Here is a 20,205-nt window from a genome sequence, read left to right as displayed (position 1 = left end):
TGCCTTTCGATTGCTCCCCAGAATCAAAGGTCCCCCAGGGGCTGTTGCAAGAGGCCTTTTATCAAATGTAACCTGGCAGCCTCACAGGCTGAGGGAATAAAAGTGCTCAGAGCTACACTGTGAGCTGCACTATGCCCTCCTAGAAAGCCCAGCCCAGCTGGCTCGCAAGGCTTTGGGCCAGGACTTCATCTTTGACTAAGTACAGTGGGGCTGTGGCAGAATCTCTGAATGAAAGCAAAGGATTAGTCAGCAAGAGAAGGACAGCAAGTCCCCTTTTTAAACATGCCCATGCTACTACGAAGCACAGTGCCCATTTTCAAAAGGAACACAGCAGCCTCAGAATCAAAGTCTCATTAACTATGAGCCAAATCCAAAGTTGATACTCAAGCTGAAACAACAGCAAACACAACTTTCCTTAAGGTGAAAGGGGAATTCCTCTGAAGTCACTGGACACCTTTATTGGTGTCCATCTCCTCTAGACTGTTAAAAATAATAGTATTTACACAAACATTTGTCCAGCTTTACCCAATTCCGCCTCTGCAGAGGATCAGAACTCCTTGTCAATTAGCAGAGTTGTGCCCTCCCACGTATAAATTTGACATTCCCTGAAATAACTGTTATTCTAACCAAGCCTGTAGATGAGTTTTCCCTTGCTTTGGAAAGTTTAGTTTTTATGCTTAATAAACTTCAAAGGACTAAAGTAAGTGATAAATTGCATCCTTAAACAATCTGAACAAAATGCAGTGCTGTGGAAACCTCACAACTGCCATGCAGGGCAGCACTGCTCGAGCTGGATGCTCATGCTGGCCGCGTTGAAATGAAGGACTGCTTGCTTTTTTCATTGAAGTCTCTCCCACCCACCTTAAGTGACGATGAACTTCTTGAGCAGCCAGGAAAGGGCAGTGTCTGGCAAAGCTTTGCTCATGGTTACTGTTTGTATCAAAATACCTGCCTTGGTTGCTTTTACACAGTGGTTTTCTACTCTGAACTGGTTCATATGTGGTCCTTGTTAGTAACACACCCATGGCTGGGGCACATGAGAAACAGAAAGGCAGGTAACAGAAAAGTGCAAAAATATTACAATGTTTTAGTTGGCTGAGCAGGGAATTTCCTGTAAACACATTCACAAGTGCCATTTTTAGGGGCATGGAGCTTTAGTAAAGTAAGACTAACTAACTAACATTATGCAAAAGCTTTAATAACTATTTCCTAAGCACTTTCCTTTCACATTTCTAGTAAATTCACTTTCAGTTTCTTGACTTTGGTTGACCTGCTGCAGTAGACAACATACAGAGGACAAAGTTCTTTGCTGCTTTAGTTCTCCAATTTGTTTTTCTCTGCTCACACCAGTATATACATCTCTTGTAGTGTCTGCTACAATTCTAAGAGCACAGGATGCTCCAGGCTCACCAATGAATCAAGGCAATTGCAAAGGCCAGCCTAATCTCTGGCAGCTTTCCATCCCAATGCTGGCTTCAGTTTTATATATAGTGGTCTTCTGGTTTGCAGACCCTTCCCGCAGTTTGCTCCAACCTACAGCTCCACAGTCCCAGTCCATGGCCACTGGGATTCAGGGGCATTGAAAACCTGCATGCCATCTTTCCCTGTCAGCAGAATCTGGAGTCAAGCAAGAGACTGCTCAGTCCAGGGATCCAAGAGCAGATTTGGATCTTGTTCCTGTAAGCACAGTATTAGGCTGTGATTGGTACTCACAAGCAACCAAATTAAAGCAATGATCTTATCTATTAAAGTAGAGGACTGCTTATACAAATGCTTTTAATGGTATCTTCTGCTTTGAGGAATATATGATCTTCTCCATTGCCAATCCCAGCTTCTTGCTCCCAATTGAATGGGGGATTTTCTGGTCATGGTACATGATCTTTGTAAGGCTCTTCAGAACAGAGCTCTGGCAATTAGGAGTTTGGCATTCCACTGAGATATCAGTTCCTTTGGGCCCGCCCAGACACAGAACTTTTGTATGCATCAATCATTAATTTCTAAAAACTAAAGCAATTTACTGTTGCTTCCAGAAGGCAGCAGCTAAATGGGATCTCACTGACCTTCAGTGAAACTTAAGGGTTAAGATCCACCCGATTTTCTTTTTGCCCTTTATCTTTCTAAGACATCTGCAGGTTAAGCCCATTCAGCACGACAGCCTTTCACAATATGCCAAGGCATTCCTCCTGTGCTGGCTCAGAAGGAAAGAAGCCACCTCAGGACTTGCCAAAGACAACTCTTGAAATAATTCTTGGAAGTTTCCCATCTCTGAACATCTGCATCTTTTACTCTCTTGACTTAGGGTGACTGACAAAATTCCAGTCCATGGTTGTTAAACGCCACTGCAGCTGAGCCCCCTGGAATGTGACTTTTCTTCCAAGGATTTGGGGACATTTTAAATCATTCATTCTGTGAGAGCTTGCTGCAGAGAGTGCTTTCCAATGCACTCTCTTACTACGAGCAATAAAGATGCTTATTTCATCTACTTCACTGGAGAGAAACATGATCCCAACAATTCAGAAGAGACAGTTTTGTCTGTAAAGGGTTTAGACCAATTTGCATGGGATCCTGATTTTATTAAGGCTGTACTATGTCCAATCAGAAATACATGGGAGTGTGGTATTACTGCTACGGAGGACAACTAAGAATTAGTAACCAAACAGATAATGGAGAAATAAGAAATGACTCTCACAAGCAGTCTAACTGGAGAGCCATTAAATAAAAGCATATGACACACAATCATGACTTGACACTACTAAATATCCTGTATGTGCAGCTAATGGTCTCTGTTACCAGATTCATTCCACTATCTGAAACATAAGGAAAGACAGACAGATAGTTTAGAAAGTTATTCTCTGCACTTCAAATGCAATCTCTGGCAAGTTTCATTCACTTTTAGATCCTTAAACAACAGGTCATACATTGTTCTGAGAATCTTTTTCAGCAGAAGCTGAAAAACACTGTACATAGCCTCTGTTTGATTCTCATTTTTAAGATCTCATAATGGCATCTGTACATGTACAAGGTGGACAGGGCAGGGGTTGAAACTGAAAATGAGCCAAGTAGCACTTTCTGCCAAACATGAGGATGTAAACTGCTATAACTAGGGAAGTTTCTACACTCACTTTTAAGAAACTTGTCACCTAACCACTCTAAGTTCAAATATGTGATTTTAACCAGTCCATAATTCACTGCCAGCTCAGAAAGCAGCTGTTGCATGCTGAAGACAAATATCTCCTTGTAAGAATTCTTTTATTTACAGTACTTCCAAGAGAAAAAGCTGAATGCACAAACCAGAAATGTGAAATTTTAAGAACAAGGTAAAGATGATGAAACCACTGTAAGAGACTGATCCAAGCCAGATGGCAGGGTCTGGTCCATACAGATAAATATGCTAATCAGGGTAGGCTCCTGTCACCCTAAAACTGAAGAAAGCCTTTGCTCTGCGCATAACTTCTCATCAAAAATAGTGCAAATGAATCACTATTACAACAGTTTGTGAGAGTGGTGGAATCTTGCTGTTACTGAACTACAGCACTCGCTTGAAATTTTAAATATGGGACTAGGTAAACCTGCCTAAGATTCTGGAACTGAGGTCCACATTATCCCAGTCATCTGTTGCCTTGTTGAAAAATGAAACCCAAACCAAATTCAGGAGTCTCTCATTGATGCTCACCATGATGAAATATATACAGACAAATGCAGTTTGGCAAGCTCAATAAATACAAACCAGCTATAAATTTCTAAAAAAAACGAGTGTGTACAGGTCAAAGTTTTGCAATAGATAACTCTAACGTTCAGGGAATACAAAGCAAAGGCACATCCATACTGAGGGTGAGACATTAACAGAAAAGGATAACATCAAACAGACTCCATGTGCAACCCGAATCATATCAGCATGGTCCTCCCAGCTTCAGCTCTTTCACAGAAAGAGTGCAGAAGCCAATCACAGCTGTAGAAACAGCCCACACTTCAGCAGAGATGCTCCCAAACCAAGGCTGGACTCCCAGGTATGTCAGACAGCTTGAACTTTTACTGCTGTTTTCATCAAAGGTGGCAAATTCCCCTAACCAACTGGGAACATCTACCACCAAGGAAAGGACAGGAGAGAATCCCTTTGAGAGAAGGATGGACTGATGCTACCCTGTATGAGTCTCATGTGCGTGAACTTTCCCCTCTGATCCTCTCACGTTTCTTCTCACATAGTCCGCTGTTGTCGGTAAACCTGGCTCTCTGACATTTTGTTCAGAAACTCATCCTCCTGTTCCTGCTCCCTCAGGCACTGAGGTTCACCTTCTTCACCATCTCTAGATCCTCCTGCCCTCTCTCACTCTGGCACTAGAACTCAGCATTCTCCAGCAAGACCCCACTTTGGCAGCCCTCCTGTCCTCAGTCTCACCAAGGAGATCTGAAATGCTGCTGCCTTCCTGACTGCTCCAAACACCTCATTCCCCTTTCAGCCTTCTCTCGGGCTCTGGATCAAGATCAAGATTTTAGCCCTTGCTTTCATTGTGCTTTACAACTCACAGCAATTATTGTTGGCTCATAATTTCTGTAACGATGTATCTATGGTAGCTATTCATGCATATATACTCCTTAGCACACCTACGCACACTCCTCTACATAAGTATGGTATGTGCTGGTTAATGAAAGATATAGAAATAACATAAGCCAAATCAAGCACGTGTTTTTGTTGAGAATGTCAGATTCCGTGTTTCACAAAATCCTAGCTACACCCATGCTAATAAACTCGGGTTGTTAATTTACAGAACAATATGCTTTATTGTAGGGAAGGAAAACAGTGAGTTCTGTATTCTGCTTCGAGTGACTTTCAGTCTCCTGATAGTGCATTTCTTCTTGTCAGTTCTCTACAGCACAGATATGTCCCAGATTACTTCGTAAACAAAGCAAAAATAATTTCTTTCATCCAACTGCGGCAGGAACTGAACAACTTAATCTGATCATTGTGTGCAAAGAAAATATTTCCAATGACGACATCTTCCTATGTCAATTGGTTTTTATTACAGATGTCATCTCTATGTGCCATATTAATGCAGCTCTTTCTTCTCTTTTCAAGATTTTAATCTAAGTTTGTTGCTCTAATATTTTATTGGTTTAAAATACATGCTGTAAAATCCATGGCCTTCAAATTTTCCTGTAAGCTAAAAATAAACTGCTCTTGTCAGATATGGTTAGCTGATAAAAAGTGTCAGAGACTTTTCTGAATTACTTTGATAACTTCCTGTTTATGTGGTACTGACCCTCGTCTAATAAAGTTCTTTTACAATTGGAATAAGAGAAGATACCGCAGCATACTATTCCTTAATGGACAATGCTGATTACTTTTGAAAGCCTTTAATACATTTCCCATATTAGACATGAACAGATGTCAGGGATGTTGCCAAGTGAAATTTCTTTTATGCAATCTTGGCTTGTTGTACAATAATAGCCCTTTCTCAACATGGGAAAAAATTACAGACCCAACTAATTTCCTTGACAGGGAAGAGTTACATATGTTTTCCACTTGTAGCTTTTACGACAAGTTTACAATTCTGCCAAACCTGGAACTAATTGGGACTGTTTCCAAAAACGGTCCAATAAACCCACACTGTGTACAGCTAGCTTAAAATGCAGCAAATGATTGTTTGCTTTTACATCTTTTTTTTTTTTTTCTAATAGGGAAAAGTCAGATTGCACAATTATTTCATTTAAGTTACTTAAACACTTACTGTTTCATATCCTCCCAGTTTTTGAGCAGCTTGAAACATAGTCCAAAGGTTAACTGTTAGAGGGACAATAAGTATTTAGATAAGCATTGCATTAACCAACATATTTCAAAGAAATGTAAATTAAACAGTTCTTTAAAAAGTAGAAAAAAAAAAAAGCTCACAGCCCCTGAAAAATCTCCTGTGAAACATTTTCCAAAGAGGTATTTACATAATCTGAAAAGTAAATATTAGCCCGTACTATATATATATATTTAATTACATATAAGAGAACATACTTAGATTCCTTAACAGGACTGGAAAAATACACTGAGACAAAGGTAATGGGCTCATTTGACTTCACTGATAAGAAGCACAGTACAATGAGACTGTAGCATGTTTCCAAAACTTTGATAATAAAAATTACTCACTGGGGAAAATGTTGCTTTTAATTATTTGTTTAATACTGATTTTATTAGCAAGCAAGCATGAGCCACATACTAGCTCACAGAGAAAGCCTATCGATTAAACAACAATATCCAATATTTACTGCAGCTCAGATAATGGCCTCCATAATCAATAAGCAATAAGCTGCATTCTAATGGATCCTGTGTAAATGAACCCGGGGGGAGCACAAATGAAAATTACCATAGTAATTATGTGGTCATGCCTTGCCCATGGCTGTGGGGTGAAAGGAACAGAGGTAACTCCTTCAAAAGGCGTGCTGGGAGCTGCTTGTTGCTTCCTGCATAATTTCTTCCCTCTCACTTCTCGTGCTGGCCTTATTTTATTTTATTCTTTTTGTTTTATGCTAATTGACAGCAGAAAAACTGATGTCACAGCTCTATGTAAAGTCAGTGCACTGTTCCTCCAGGAAGCAGCGGCTCCCAAAAGACAAGCTGTTTTCACTTCAGGCCAGACTCAGCAATAATGCTTCAGAACACAGAGGACAGGATCTCCTCTTCCACGGGGGGATGCTCTGATGCAGTGTATACACTGCTCATTCCCACTAACCTATTTATATTGGCAATGTTTGCACAAGTCTTGCTGGACAAATACAGAGCCCTGTCCTGCAAACATTTCTGCTCTTCTCAGTGTACTTAGTCTTGGCATTTAAGTATTTACTGGATCAGGCCCCTAATTTATAATGAATGACAGGCAACTTTCAGTGTATTTCAGCTATATGTTAGGAGAGGGCCCTACCTTGTATGGGGAATTTTAGAAATAATGCCTAAGCTTGTCTTTCAAGCCCACCATGCCCCCATGTGCAAGGGAGCACAGAATAAAATGGGGAGGGGGGAGAAAAATCCTCTCTTCAACACAAAATGTTCTGAAAGCCTCATTGAACCTTGTATTGCTTCAAAGCTATCAAGAGCTTTGCTTAGGCCTTGATTTAATCTGAATCAATGCATAATGCAACGAAGCTGTTCATAGTACATTAATTTTACTTCCATTTCAAGCAGCCAGTTTTCAGACAAACATTGTAATCATTCGGAGTTATATAAGTTTATAATGGCTGCTGGAGGCCTGTTGCAATCAGTGCCAATTGCTATTAGGTATGTAAATTGTTATGTAAAACACACAAGTTTGACATTCTTCATCAAAATAACACATGGTTTTAATCTGCGAGATAAATTAGAGTAAATAATATTTCAATCCATAGAGTTCTCCCTTTAAGGAAAAAAAGTATCAATCAGCCTATAGATAAGGAAAAAAATACCCCCTTCTACAGCTTTTGTTGGAAACTCTACATTGCACTGCAATATTTATGTAGAATTTAGTTACAACTGTATCTTCTCCACCTACAATTGCTTTACAGATTATGGCACTACAAACTGTACTTGCCAAAGCAATTTTAAACACTGCATTCTGTATTAAACAGATACAGTCTGGTTTTATATTCTCCAAAGTCAGTAATTTATTAACTATAAACACATTTCTGGGCTGAAAAATCTGATCCCTTTTGTGCCTTTCTTGACCACCTTTAAATGTCCTCCTTTAATATTTGTCCTTTCATAAAGAACATCTGGGCACAATAAACATACGTCATGTTATTAACTCAGAAGAAAGGCATTACAGACGCTGCAGATTTACAAAACAGAAAACTAGAGAGTTTTCAACATGCCTATTTCTAGTCATAATCAGCGGATTTAAACCTATAAATATCCAGCAGCAACTACCCCAAGAAGGAAGAGATGCAAATCTAGGCATATGACAGTAAAATGCCTGGACTGGAAAATGTGTAGATATAAACACAGTCCCCCCGTCCATAAGGATTTAAAACAGGCTCTGTGTGCAAATACTTTCTCCAGAGAAGCCAAACCATTCTAAAATGTCAACAAGAAAGTGAGAAAAAGGATACTTACTCTGCTTAAAACCTAAATAGGGTATTCGTTCAATTGGTGTTTTCCTTTCTTTCATATATTTATAAAGTGCCACAAGGAAAGCCTGCTCATCAGCTCTGCATTCTTCACCTACGGCAATCTTTGATTTATCCTCACTTGAGCCTTTTTTACAGTTGCTGTTGTTACTCTTGGGTTTGGGCAAAGCTGCCTTAGCCTCACATTTTACCTGGGAAAAAAAGAAGATGTCATATCAGATCTGGGTAACCTTTAATTTTCACTTAGAGAACAAATACCCACTCCTAGCAGAATGGATTGCTGAAAAAAAGGAGGCCAAACCATGCAACTGTGTTTGAGGGGAAACAAAGGAAGCTATTTTTAGAGCTAAATGTCTTGTTCTGAATCTTAGTCACAACATTTTTAAATAGCCACATCTTTAAATCATTATAACCCATTGGTAATGCTCTCCAGATCTGCATTTTTATGACTATACATTGCTATGTCACAGACAGCTCCCATCTCTCACATACACTTGCCATTAGCAAGTCTAATAATAACCTTTGTTCCAGGACTGACACTGAGCATTGTCAACTCCCGCAGACAACCCTTGGAGTTGAGGGTGCTCAGCTCCTTCCAGGAACGCTCAGCAGCCAGCTCGGAAAAGACTCATTTTTCTCTCCTCTGGCCCACCAAAATAGACGCAGGTCTTGGCAGGCCTTACCCAGGCAGAACCCTCAGCACACATGAGCGGAGGTTCTGCTGTAGCACAGACTAAGTCAAAAGGGCTTGAGCATCTGCTTGAAGTTAAGCACAGCCCCAGGTACTGAGGTACTGAAGGAAGAGACTGGTTACAGCAGCCTGTCCCACTGGGCTCCCACAGCCCCAGTGCATGTGAGTCCCACAGCCCCCACTGGCCTTCCCAGCAGACTTGTCAGTCAGGAAGACAACATATTGCAACCACTTTAACCTCTCATCAGTATTCAAACCCAGGAAAAACCAGGAACTGGCTTCATCTTGCAGTTCATCTTGGAGATAATCCTCACATGGAATCAATCAAATTACAATTTGAGCACTCACATAATTTAAGTGAAGCAAAACCAAAAGAGCAGAACCTTGCGAAAAAAAGGGGGTTTTCAAAACCCTCCAAGGTGAGACCAACGCGTGTCCAGTGAGAAGCTGCCCACTGAAAGGTAAGGGAAGTGCTAACAGGCTGTCTTTTGGTTTTGCAATGTCCTGTCACTGCTTGCAAGCACTGTGAAGAGCCTTCTGCAGCTCCACACCTGAACCAAGAGATGTCCTTTGTGCTCCAGAGTGAGTAGCAAGAGCCAGCACTGGGTATCTTGAGAGGAGAGCAGAGGGAGCAGCACATCTTGAAGAGCTAGAGGGGAATTATCATCAAGCAAAATACTGACCCTCCTTCTTCTGCTTCCAACCAGGTGCTTTGTGGGCACTTCTTGACATTTTGGAGGTAAGTGCTATGGCCAAACAACAAACATACCACTGGAACAACCATTGCTTATTTTATCTCAATATAGATACCTTGTATTCAGGCACAGGGAAAGCAAGACCTTTTCTTCTGCATTGCTCCAAGACATTAAGTCTGCAAAAAGCACTGGTTAGGGTCAGCTATCTCTGCAGTTTTCTACAGACACTGGGCAAGGCAATGCTAGAGGGGAGAAGTGGTAGCACTTATCTGAGATACTTGATGCCACTGAAAGCTCTTCCTGTAGGACACTGCAGGGTACACGCTTGCTCTGCCCAGGAAACACACCAGGTACAGGAAAGTGGACTTCCTGCTGAGTTTTTCCTCATCCCTTACTCCTGAAGTTTGTTTCCTGTACTGCTCAGTAGTCTCTGGTTGCACGTTACAAAAGAGATACTGTCTTCTCATGGCACAAGACACCATGGTTTGCCTTTCAGTAATAGATACGCTCACTGATTGAACTTCGGTAAAGATCCTGGGTTTCATCCAAAACTCAATGAAGGGGAATTTTTTCCTACTAACTGAACTTTGGATTTCATCACTTCACTTTTCAGTTCAGAGCTGTAATCCCTTGACTTTTTTATTTTGCCTCCTTGCAAAACTGTTTAATAGCTTCCCATATAAAGTTTAGATTATATTGTCAGAACGTTCAGTGCTATATCAAAGACCAGGTTAACACTTCCAGTGCAAACCCATAATTTCATTAAATATAGGATTTTTAATTTGAACTGCAAGTACGTGCAAGCTAACACGTGGAGTAAATTCACTGGACCTGAGAACAGCTTCTCAAGTTCTGAAGCTCTCTTGCTTGGTAAAGTCAGTTAGTCAGTCAGTCAGTTTGTCTGCCAGTCAATCACAATCTTTGTATTGTGTTTTAATTTTTGAAACCAAGCGATTCAACTGCGCTTGCAAAGACAGGCTGGGCATAAATGCTGGATCAAATGAAAGCTCACTTCTCTGAAAGCAAACTAATGGTAAGGGATGTTACTCCCAAAGAGACAAAAGGAAACAAAGAAAGTATCATATAAAAAAAGCCACTGGGAGTGAGAAACTCCATGCTACACATGATGTCCTTTCCAGCACACAGAGAAGAGAGGTCAAAGCGCCTGTGGACCTCAAAGGTGCCAAAATGCAAGGAAAGGCCTCCAAGCAGTGCCAGGTTCAGAGGAGCTCTGATGAAAATGAAACATTTCACCTGCGCATGTTGGAGGCGAAGACTCATTTCTGGCACTTCCCCCAGGTGACAGGAGACATGAATGAATGCTGTGACCTCTGATTAATCAGAAACAAAAGGGCCAAGCATCATTCTGGATAGCACTGGTGTAAATGCACTGCAGTCAGAACTCTGCTACATTTCCACCACAGATCAGAAATCAATTCCCTCTTTCGAGATGCAATTCTGAATCTCCCTAAAAGGCAAAGCTGTGGTACAAAATGCAGCATTTTGCTTGGCCTCGCTCTCTTGCCTGGTCCAGTCAGAAAGCAGAATGAACTTGTTGTAAAGAGGGGGTTCCATTTCCAGAGGAGGTAAAGCTCTTTCGCTGCAGCTTCGTTGTGCACAGCACACTCAGAACAAAGACAAGGACTAAGGTCCTGTAAGGCAGCCCAGAGCTGCAGCATGGAGGCCGGGGCGTGCTGCAGTGGGCTCTGGAAACATCTGGCCACATCTGCCTGCGTGCTCAGGCAGAGGTGTATGCGCCAGAATCAGGCAGCCAGTGAGCATCATGGGTGCAGCAGGGGTTTGTTTTCTCCTGCCAGAGGTCACACACACAGCAGACCACTACAGAGCTGTATTTTAGAGCTTCAATCAGATAAAGTCTGAGGCTCTCAGAATAAATCTTCACGTCTGAGAGCATGCCAGGCCACCTGTGGCCGCAGGAAAAGCAAATCCTGGCAACTTTTAAACTAATTTCCCAGATCTTGCCATATAAATGAAGTGAGAGATTTACTTTAGCATTTGCACTAGGAGATGTAATGAGTAGATTCATTTGGGGACAATTTCCATGTGTAACAAGTTAATCCTTTCAGATATTCAGAACAGTTGTATCAGCCAGTTCTAAAAGGCCTTCCAGTGCACTTTTACACACTTTGAGAATGCTTGTTGGGAGCACCAAGTAAGAAATGTTTGCAGGTACAGTGAGGGTCACACTGGGGCCTGTGGGTCACACAAGCTGGTCCAGCAGTGCTGACACGGGCACTATGACAGCCTCCAGGTGCCCTCCAGCAGAGCCAGGCCTGCCTCACCAAATGTGCCAGCAGGAGGGAGCTCCCCAGGATCCTCCCCAATAGGCAACAGGAGGATGCAGTACCCAGACACCAGATTATAAGCAAGAGGTGGCACACGACTATGCCACTTTCCAGCAGCAGTTGGAGGCCCCAGACTGCAGGTCTGTTCCCCTGTGGCTCTACTTCCACCAAGCCACTTATATTCAGTGCTTCTACCCAGCCAAATGCTCTTCTGTGCCAAGTTAACAGCAAAACCCTACAAAACAATCTGTCTGCTCATGGCTCAAGGTAAACGTGCCTGATGAAATCTAAATTGTACGAATGTATAAAGATTTTTAGTCAGTGGCAGCTGAGAACACAGAATGCAGCAATTCAATACAAACGTGTGGTCTGTGTTGGTCTCAACACCATCTCTGCTCCTTCCCTGCCCAAACCCTACAGTCCCTGTGTCTCCGTCAGAGCCATCTGACCACTGTGCTGAAGTCAGGCTGCAGTCAGATGCTGGGTGCCATCAACTGAGGATGAAAGCTGCACAACTTCTGTTTGAAGGGGATTTTAGCTGGAACAAGGCCAGGACCATCACCAAAACTTTTTGGCACCTAGCACAGGTGGCTTTGTCCCACTTACTCTAGCTGTTTTCAACTCTGCTTTTTATGGACCTGCTGTCAGCATTCATCAGATTTGGAGCAAGGTTAGAGAAGAAAATCGGATGGTGAAGCTAGCATGGAGTCTAAGCCGATGACCTCTCAGCTCAATGTTCCCCCAAGGACAGGACAGCAGGTGGGCCTCCATCCCCTGCCCATACACTTCCACTGTCCCCAGGAACCCACTGGCAAGGTCTCTAAAAGTGCAGTGCATCTGCTTTGGAGGGTTTTTGATTCACTGCCCCCCTCTTACTGAAGCATTTCCACAGCCCTGAAACACAGACTGATGTGAAGAGCCAGAGTGAAGTCAGTGTGACTACATGCGAGGACATTATATCATGAGCATGTCTATTATTTATAATGAAATTAAGCTGGCCAAGATAATTAATGCTATTAATATCTGCACAATGATGAGCGCAGTATGACTAGATAAATAGACAGAATTACTTCTTATCTGAAATATCCTCTCATTTGACTAGTAGGGTGAACTCAAATATAAACAGAGAGGGTAAATAATTTGGTATGAAGTGTTGCTGTTGTTTTTAATTATCTAGTACCTATGCATCAGGTGCCAAAGAGCAGGGTGCTTTGACAACACAGCACATGCTGCATTTTGCTAGCAATATTTTAACATGAGAAACAGCTGGGGTGGGGGAATTAAGGCAAATTGAGACATTTTCACGCTGTAGATTTTGCACATTCTTCTGCAGAGCAAAAACATTCAGGCAAACTCTATAGAATCTGGCAGGACCCTGCAACTCAGCACACCAGGCTTCATCGCCTTTTACCACGCCTGTCCAACACGATAGTACAGCCTCCAACTGAGCACAATAGGGCACAAAGAGAAGAGAAACAGTAACTTAAGGGCAGAGCTTCATCATGAACTTCAGCCTCTTTTATCGTCATCAACAGAAGGCACAATTTTAACCGAACTCCTAGGGAGGAGGAGGAGGTGGAATTTAATTTGCCTTCCTATGAGAAACCCAGAGCAGAACACTTCCACTTGACCTCTTTAACCTCCTAATCTCCCAGGACATTCACTGCCTATAACAATACGAAAGTAAATGGATCTATAGATTCACTGTATTTCCTAAAGAGATGGTCACAACAATGGGAGCATTTTCCAGATACACATCCATCTAATTTAGTGAAACAATGGGCTCACAAGGAGTTGGGTGAAACATTCAGGCTATGCAAATACGGTTAGCAGGGGCTCGAAAGTATCAACAGTGACAAAGTTCTGACAGAGATAAAAATCAAGAAGTATTGCTCTAAGTAATTTTCCATCTTTGCATCTTACAGTTTCAAATTAAATCATCTTCAAAGGAGCCATTTGTGCTGCTTTTATTTTAAGAGAAAATCAAATTCCTATTTAAAACCACACATACAACAGAAAAAATAGGACGTAAATTACACTACAAAAACTCCATTTTTAAGTAATTTTAAGTAAAAAGACGCAAACCCACAAATAACTAAGAGATATGCCCATAAACACAAAGCAAGGATCCAATTTTTACTTTCAGCATGGGCTAAGCACTGCAGCAAATAAAGAAGACTCTTTAAAGCAGACCCTGGAATGAATATGCAGCTCAATGTGAAGCTCAATGTGAAGTATTAAAGAATCTATCCTTTTTTTTTTTTTTTTTTTAGCATTTGTACTGAATCTCTTCTTCATCCCTCAACCCTCCCCCTTTTTTTAAAGCCAAGATCTTAACATCAGAGTAATCTCATTTGTGCGTGCTTCTTAGAAACCATTATTTAAGCAGCTCTTGTTTCATACTCTGTTTATCTTCAAATTTATATTTAGAAGTGCATTGTAACAGGGTGAGCTGCTCCCTGGTTTATTTTTAATTTGAAGATACTGTCACAAACTATGTTTGTGTGTCACAGAATGTGAAAACTAACAGCGGGTGCCAAGAAAGCTTGAACACTACCAGTTACCAACAAGCTGATAGCATTAGGTTGTTAGGCGATTATAGGTACTGGTAACTTCCAACACAGACAAGATTTAAAGTAAAGAATAAAACTGTTGAAAAAAATTACATTTATCTCCCCAAGAAAATAAATTACATTCTAATTTGGAAACAACATGCTGGGAAACAAAGGCAGGGCCGTACCTAAAAAAGGAGAATGTACTGAAAGGAATATTATCAAGTGATTTACCTTGGCAACAGCTTTGCTTTCAGAATTATTGTTGGAATCCTTAATGCCATTTAATGAATCTCTTCTCTGTGGGCAAGGCTTCTTTTTGCGTGGTCTGCCTTTAAGATTTGGTGCTGAAAATTAATGGAGAACAATTTGAGTACACTGTCTTATACTGGATTCTTAACAGCTGAAAGCATCATAAATAATTCCACCACAATCAGTCACAGAAATGTACACATCTGTCTACAGTAAATGCTTATTATGAGATTCCCGTCCTCCACGGGTTACATCTTGACACACTATACATTTCTATATCATATTCCCCAAGGCTAATCTATTCTACTTTCACATAACTAATTAATACAAAGTCAAACACTGGTCTCTGAAGGACTCGGAGAGAAAGCACAAATATTTCTCCATGGTACAAAAAAGAACAAAGTAGAATATTAATAGGTAACTTTGCATTAATGAGCTGCTGCATTTATTATTGTTAATCTTCAAGTAAGAGCACTAACTACTACTTCCAACTTTGGGAAACATCTGTTTTTAGAAATGTTCTGAAATATTAAAATTCCTTACAGCTCCAAGAAATGTTTATATACTCTGTCATTCTTGTCAAAGTTCTTCTAAAAAAGTTCTTAAAAAAATAAAATTACCCCTGAGTCCTGAAACGGATCAAAAAACATAACTAGCTCTAGAAGTTGACAAGTACTGAAATAAGTGATTGATTGTTTCATAAGGGTTACATACCACACGTATAAATTAACATGAATCACTTTCAGTTTTGTCCAATTCTTAAGATAAAACGGCTCTGAAATAACACAGTGACTAAATCCTGGCCACGCTGTGGGAAATGGATCTTTGTAAAAAATACCAGGCTCATCTTTCAATAACGATATTATGATATAAATTATGATCACATATAGAAATAGGAGATGAAGCAGATGTTTGCTCATTATTACGTGTCCTGCCTGCTTTCGGATTTAAAAATCAGCCTCCAACTACTCTGGCAACATTGAAAATGATAAACAATCATTAACTAATGACTGTACTGAAGAAGATAATTTCCCTTAAACCTTTAATTTCTAGGTAACCATTGTTTTCATTACTTAAAGGGATGATTAGAACAATGTCAGAAATCTAAACACCACAAACCTCTTGAGTGCCTTCTAATTGTTTCTAATCTTACATTTGTCACACAGTAAGTCAGTGGTTTCAGGACATTTTACATTTTAATTAGTTTGCAAACACAATAAAGGGTGCTAATTTGATTTTATAGTTCGAGTAACAGCGCCCTATTTGGTCTGCTCAGAGAAAAACAGAAGCCCTGGGTTTAACACCAGAAGTCCGACAGACACATCCTGTTCCTTCCCCAGCACCAGCACACAGCGAGCGCAGGTATGCAGACGTGTGCAAGTCCCCATTTGTGTACGTATAAAAACGCCTTTATCGTTCTTCAGAAATATCTCCATCTATCTGCAGCCAAGCACATTCTGCTTACTGAAAAGCACTGCAGAAAGCAATTTGGAAAATGTCATCTGAGGCTAGCAAGCAGAATCAAACAAAGAGATAAAGCAGTGATTACCCATTGCAGCTGACAAACATCTGCCCCATTTCTATCTGTCCCCACAAGCGCTGCCATGCCGGGCTGCACCCTGCCCCAGCTGTGCGAACGCTGCGCCCCGTGCCAGAGCCAGGGCTTGGGAGCTCAGGGTGCAGGCTGCCACATGCTGCCCACGCCCAGGCCATGCCAGCTGTACCAGTGCTTGTGCCATGCTGGGCAGGATGCTCAGAAGACAGCCGTGCTTCCTCCACGTGCTACATGCTGGCTCACACACCAGCGGAGCCCAGCCTTCAGCTGGATGGGCCCCGACACAGTCCAGCCTCAGCACAGAGGTGCTACAGCACGGGCCAAATGTGCGTGGACGAGGATTCCCTTTTCTTTCTTCCTTCCTTCTCTTTTTTTGTTTTTTAACTAAAGAAACCAGTTCAAGGCTCAGTGTTTTCCAAACACACTTGTTATGCCAAGCTGCGGCACTGTGCTATACCACTCCTCACGCTTTGCTAAAAGCTGTAAAAGCAGAAAGGCATTTGTTACCGGACTTCAGGTACACCAAGCATGGACACAAACACTGTTGGCGTTGGGGCCTCCTGTGGCCCCTGAGCACCACACCGCTGGGCTCTGTCACCGCCCTCACGTCACCAGGCCACATCAGGGGCACCAGAACCAGAAAGTGCCACGGGAACCAGCAGCAAAAGAGAAAGCCCTTGCCACTGCCCCATCAAAGAAAACATTTGCAATAGCTCCAGTCACACTTGAAACAAATCCATTAACATTTGCTCCCTAAATCATTCTAAATAGATGCATTATTCGAAGATTATTTATATTGCAGTCAGATGCATTTTGTTCTCTTGAGCAAGGAAATATGACAAGGATTGAACGAATAATTCACAAGGCACACACTTGTTTTAATTTTTTTTTCATTTTTGTTTCATTTATGACATATTCATGAGCACGCTGCAGATTTCCTGAATTTGTTATTCATAATGATCTTAAAGCAACTTTATGAACACGCTGTGGCTTAGTCCCAGTCAGCATTCCTGATAGCACTGCATGCTCAACACGGAGCGGACAGCAAAATGAACATGCACTGGCTTCTCCTCCTTTCTTGCTGGAGAGGGACTTCTGGCAGAAATACCTGAGAACATCTGTAACAAGTCAACTTCTTTACATGTTTGTGCATATGGCTTTCAAATTCACTTTCTGAAAGCACTTGCGCCAGTGAGAACTGATAACTTGTACGTTCCCAGAAGGTGAGAACTAAAGCAATGCGAACTAATGTAAAAAAATGAATAAACAAGTACAGAAAAATGTTTGCTTTTCTCTGCCACCCCTTCAGTGGAAAAGCCTGGAACAGGCCTACAAGGGAGACAATACGCTCCTAGTTCCAACACTATACTTTTCTTCCTGCACATTTGACATGTTCCCTTTTGCCAATTTGTGATTTTTTTCCTTTCTTTCTTTGTGCTTCCTGATGCATCTCACAGATAAGAAAACTCCAGAGATGAGCTGAGCTCATCCAGCACTTGCCAGCCATCCCAAAGGGCAGGCTCACATATCTTCCTTGCAAAATCTGTAGCCATGAGAGCAATCCAGAATACAGAAGGGAAAGCCACTTCATCACAAGTCCTGGCACTCCCCAGGCGTGACCAGGCAAAACACACCCAGTCACACATCACCAGAGTAGAAGAGAATGCCCATAGTGCTGCAGAGCTCCCAGAAGGGCTCAGTGACCACTTAGCACTCCTCCAATGCCTGCTCTGTGTCAGTGGGTTGCTTTCGTTCCCTGAGCATCAGACCAGGCTGCTGGCACTCCACAAGCCTGCTGCTCGGAGCCCACCGCATTGCTGTCCCAACAACACAAATTCAAGGTGAACAAAGAGCTAATTCAACCACAAAGAACCAAATGTGTGGTCATTAACCAGCATGCACGTGCACTGGGCTTTGTTTTTCAGCTATTATTTGGTAAAAAACTTGTGCACCCAATTAAGTGCGCGTGCATGAAATGGGTATGCCATGAATATCATCAGCCATGATGACAAGCGTATCTCAACCACTCTTCCTGTTCTACAATACATCTTACTGTCACCTCAGGGAAAAGAAAATTATTTATAAGAACCTGCCCAAAGACAGGAATGTTGTTTCTTTGTCTGTGTCTGAATGGGTCCTGGGTGCTGTTTGGGAACAGGTAGTGACCACAAGCCACACAAAACACTGTATGCTGTCTGACAGGAGGGATCTGGGAAAGCCGCGAAATGTTAACTGAGCAGGACACAGCAGCTGGGCAGGAAAAAAGAGAAGCAGGAACAGCTTATGGCTATGCCAGTGCAGAGGGAGGGGAGGAGCTGGAGATGCCAGTGGTGTGCCACCAGCCCTCCTCACCATGTGGTGAGAGATACTCTAGCTTTACAATATAATCTTTCCGTGCCTGCGGCCACTGCTCTTCTGCTACTACCACCTCCACCCCCCAGCTCTCAAGGATATCTTCTGGATGCAAGAGACGGGAGCATTGCCAAGCATCTCCAACTAGCACAACTCTTAGATCTGGGTCAAACATGGGATGCCAAGTTCTAGGAAGGTAGAGAATGAGATCTGTGCCAGCTGCCAAGCTCAGCTGGGACTGAACACCACCTAAGGTGAAGAGTGTAAGCCATCATAAAAAGCCAGTAAATACATTAGCTTTTCCTTCCACTTGCATCCCCAGGTTGATGCAGGTGAAGATAACATCTTCCCTGCTATCAAGTCAGGGGGCTCTTACTTGAGCCATGCCCACGCTAAGAACGTGAAGTGCCATGCGTGCACGGACATCCTGGGATGCACAAGTAAGTCAACTGACAGCAACCGTGGTCTTGGGGTAACCCATCAGGTTAGTCCTAGTAGAGCTATCCTTTTCTCTTCAAGCATCTGATTTTCATTGGAAGCCAAATGAGCTCAGTCTTCTCCATAACACTCTTTTCTAGATAGACTTATTTTGACTGATGTTAAAGATGTGTTGTAATAGGGAGGGTGTTAAAAAAAATAGTGGCCTTCACATAGCTGAGGTCAAGCTATGTTGGCACTCTGTCAAAACTGGTGGTGTACCAAGAGGCTTTAATGAGCTTGGAATGCATTACCTCATTTGTCATACCTGGATCACTTACTCATGCCGAGTCCAAAATAACCTTGGACCTTGCTGGCTGCTCAGCAAACCATGTAAGTAAACAGTCCTGTACTCATGCCTAAAACATGTACCTTTTTCTTGCTCACTACACTTATTTACTCCATTATTACCTACTCCAGAGAACATCTATGCAGTCATAACAGCTACGATCAAAGTTCTCACCTTTTCCAGGTCTCTCTGACCTGAGAAACTATTCCCAGATATGACTTTTGATTCTTGTTTGCTGACACTCCTGCTTCTCAGAAACACTTCAGAAGTGAGAGAAAAAGAGAGAGGAAAGAGTCATTGTATTATGCTGAGAAGTTTACCAGGATAGGTGCTCAGCATTGCTAACGGCCTTAAGAGCTTACACTGCCAACCAGATTCTGGCTGCCACTGTTTCTGTGACCACACTTCTCTCCTGTGGAAAGACAAAGGGAAGAGGCGCAACTGCTTTTCCCAACTGCAAGAATATGACAGCATGAAAGAATGAGCTTGCAAAACTGTTCACAGTCATCAGCAAAGTGCCAGGGAAAGATGTGGGTATGCATGTAAGGTGGGTTGTACAATCAGATCAGCCGTACACGTGACAGATGCAGGTGCACTGGAGAGAGACAATCACAGAGCAAAGATTATGGTAGAGCACTGGAGGGTGGAAGGAGAAGTTAATGAACAGGGAGGCACTGTGATACTGGATGCAGAACAGAAACGTGCTCACCAGAGACTACCTGCAGCATACCTTCTAATCAATAGTCTTGCTTCCTCTCCTTCTACAAGGTGTAGGACACCTAGCAGACCGTGTACCTGCAGAATCCTTTTGCACTGCGCCAGTCCTTCAAATACCTTGCAGCTCTCACCCTCTTTTCTCCCTCTTCTTTCAGCTGCAAAACCATCAGTAGATACAGAACAGACTAGGAGACTTTCCCACTCAGGCAGGTGGAAACAGCAGTGTTAGATCACAGA

General features: G+C 42.2%; 1 protein-coding gene across 2 annotated transcripts in view; it reads right to left on the bottom strand.

Moving 5' to 3' along the window:
• The window catches only part of ARID5B (AT-rich interaction domain 5B), a gene marked incomplete at both ends in the record, with an annotated part of 104,889 nt that overhangs the window by 19,344 nt on the left and 65,340 nt on the right, over positions 1-20,205 (bottom strand). For both annotated transcript variants that reach the window (XM_079536454.1, XM_079536453.1), the window contains 3 exons: positions 5,727-5,779; positions 8,069-8,273; positions 14,561-14,673. In XM_079536454.1, coding sequence (XP_079392580.1) covers positions 5,727-5,779; positions 8,069-8,273; positions 14,561-14,673 — 371 coding nt within the window. The remainder of the gene's footprint in view (positions 1-5,726; positions 5,780-8,068; positions 8,274-14,560; positions 14,674-20,205) is intronic.

This window comes from Tetrao urogallus (assembly GCF_951394365.1).
Source record: "Tetrao urogallus genome assembly, chromosome: 5".
Classification (NCBI taxonomy): Eukaryota; Metazoa; Chordata; class Aves; order Galliformes; family Phasianidae; genus Tetrao; species Tetrao urogallus.
The sequence above is the reverse complement of the archived record's forward strand: the minus strand, read 5'-3'. Positions and strand labels throughout refer to the sequence as shown.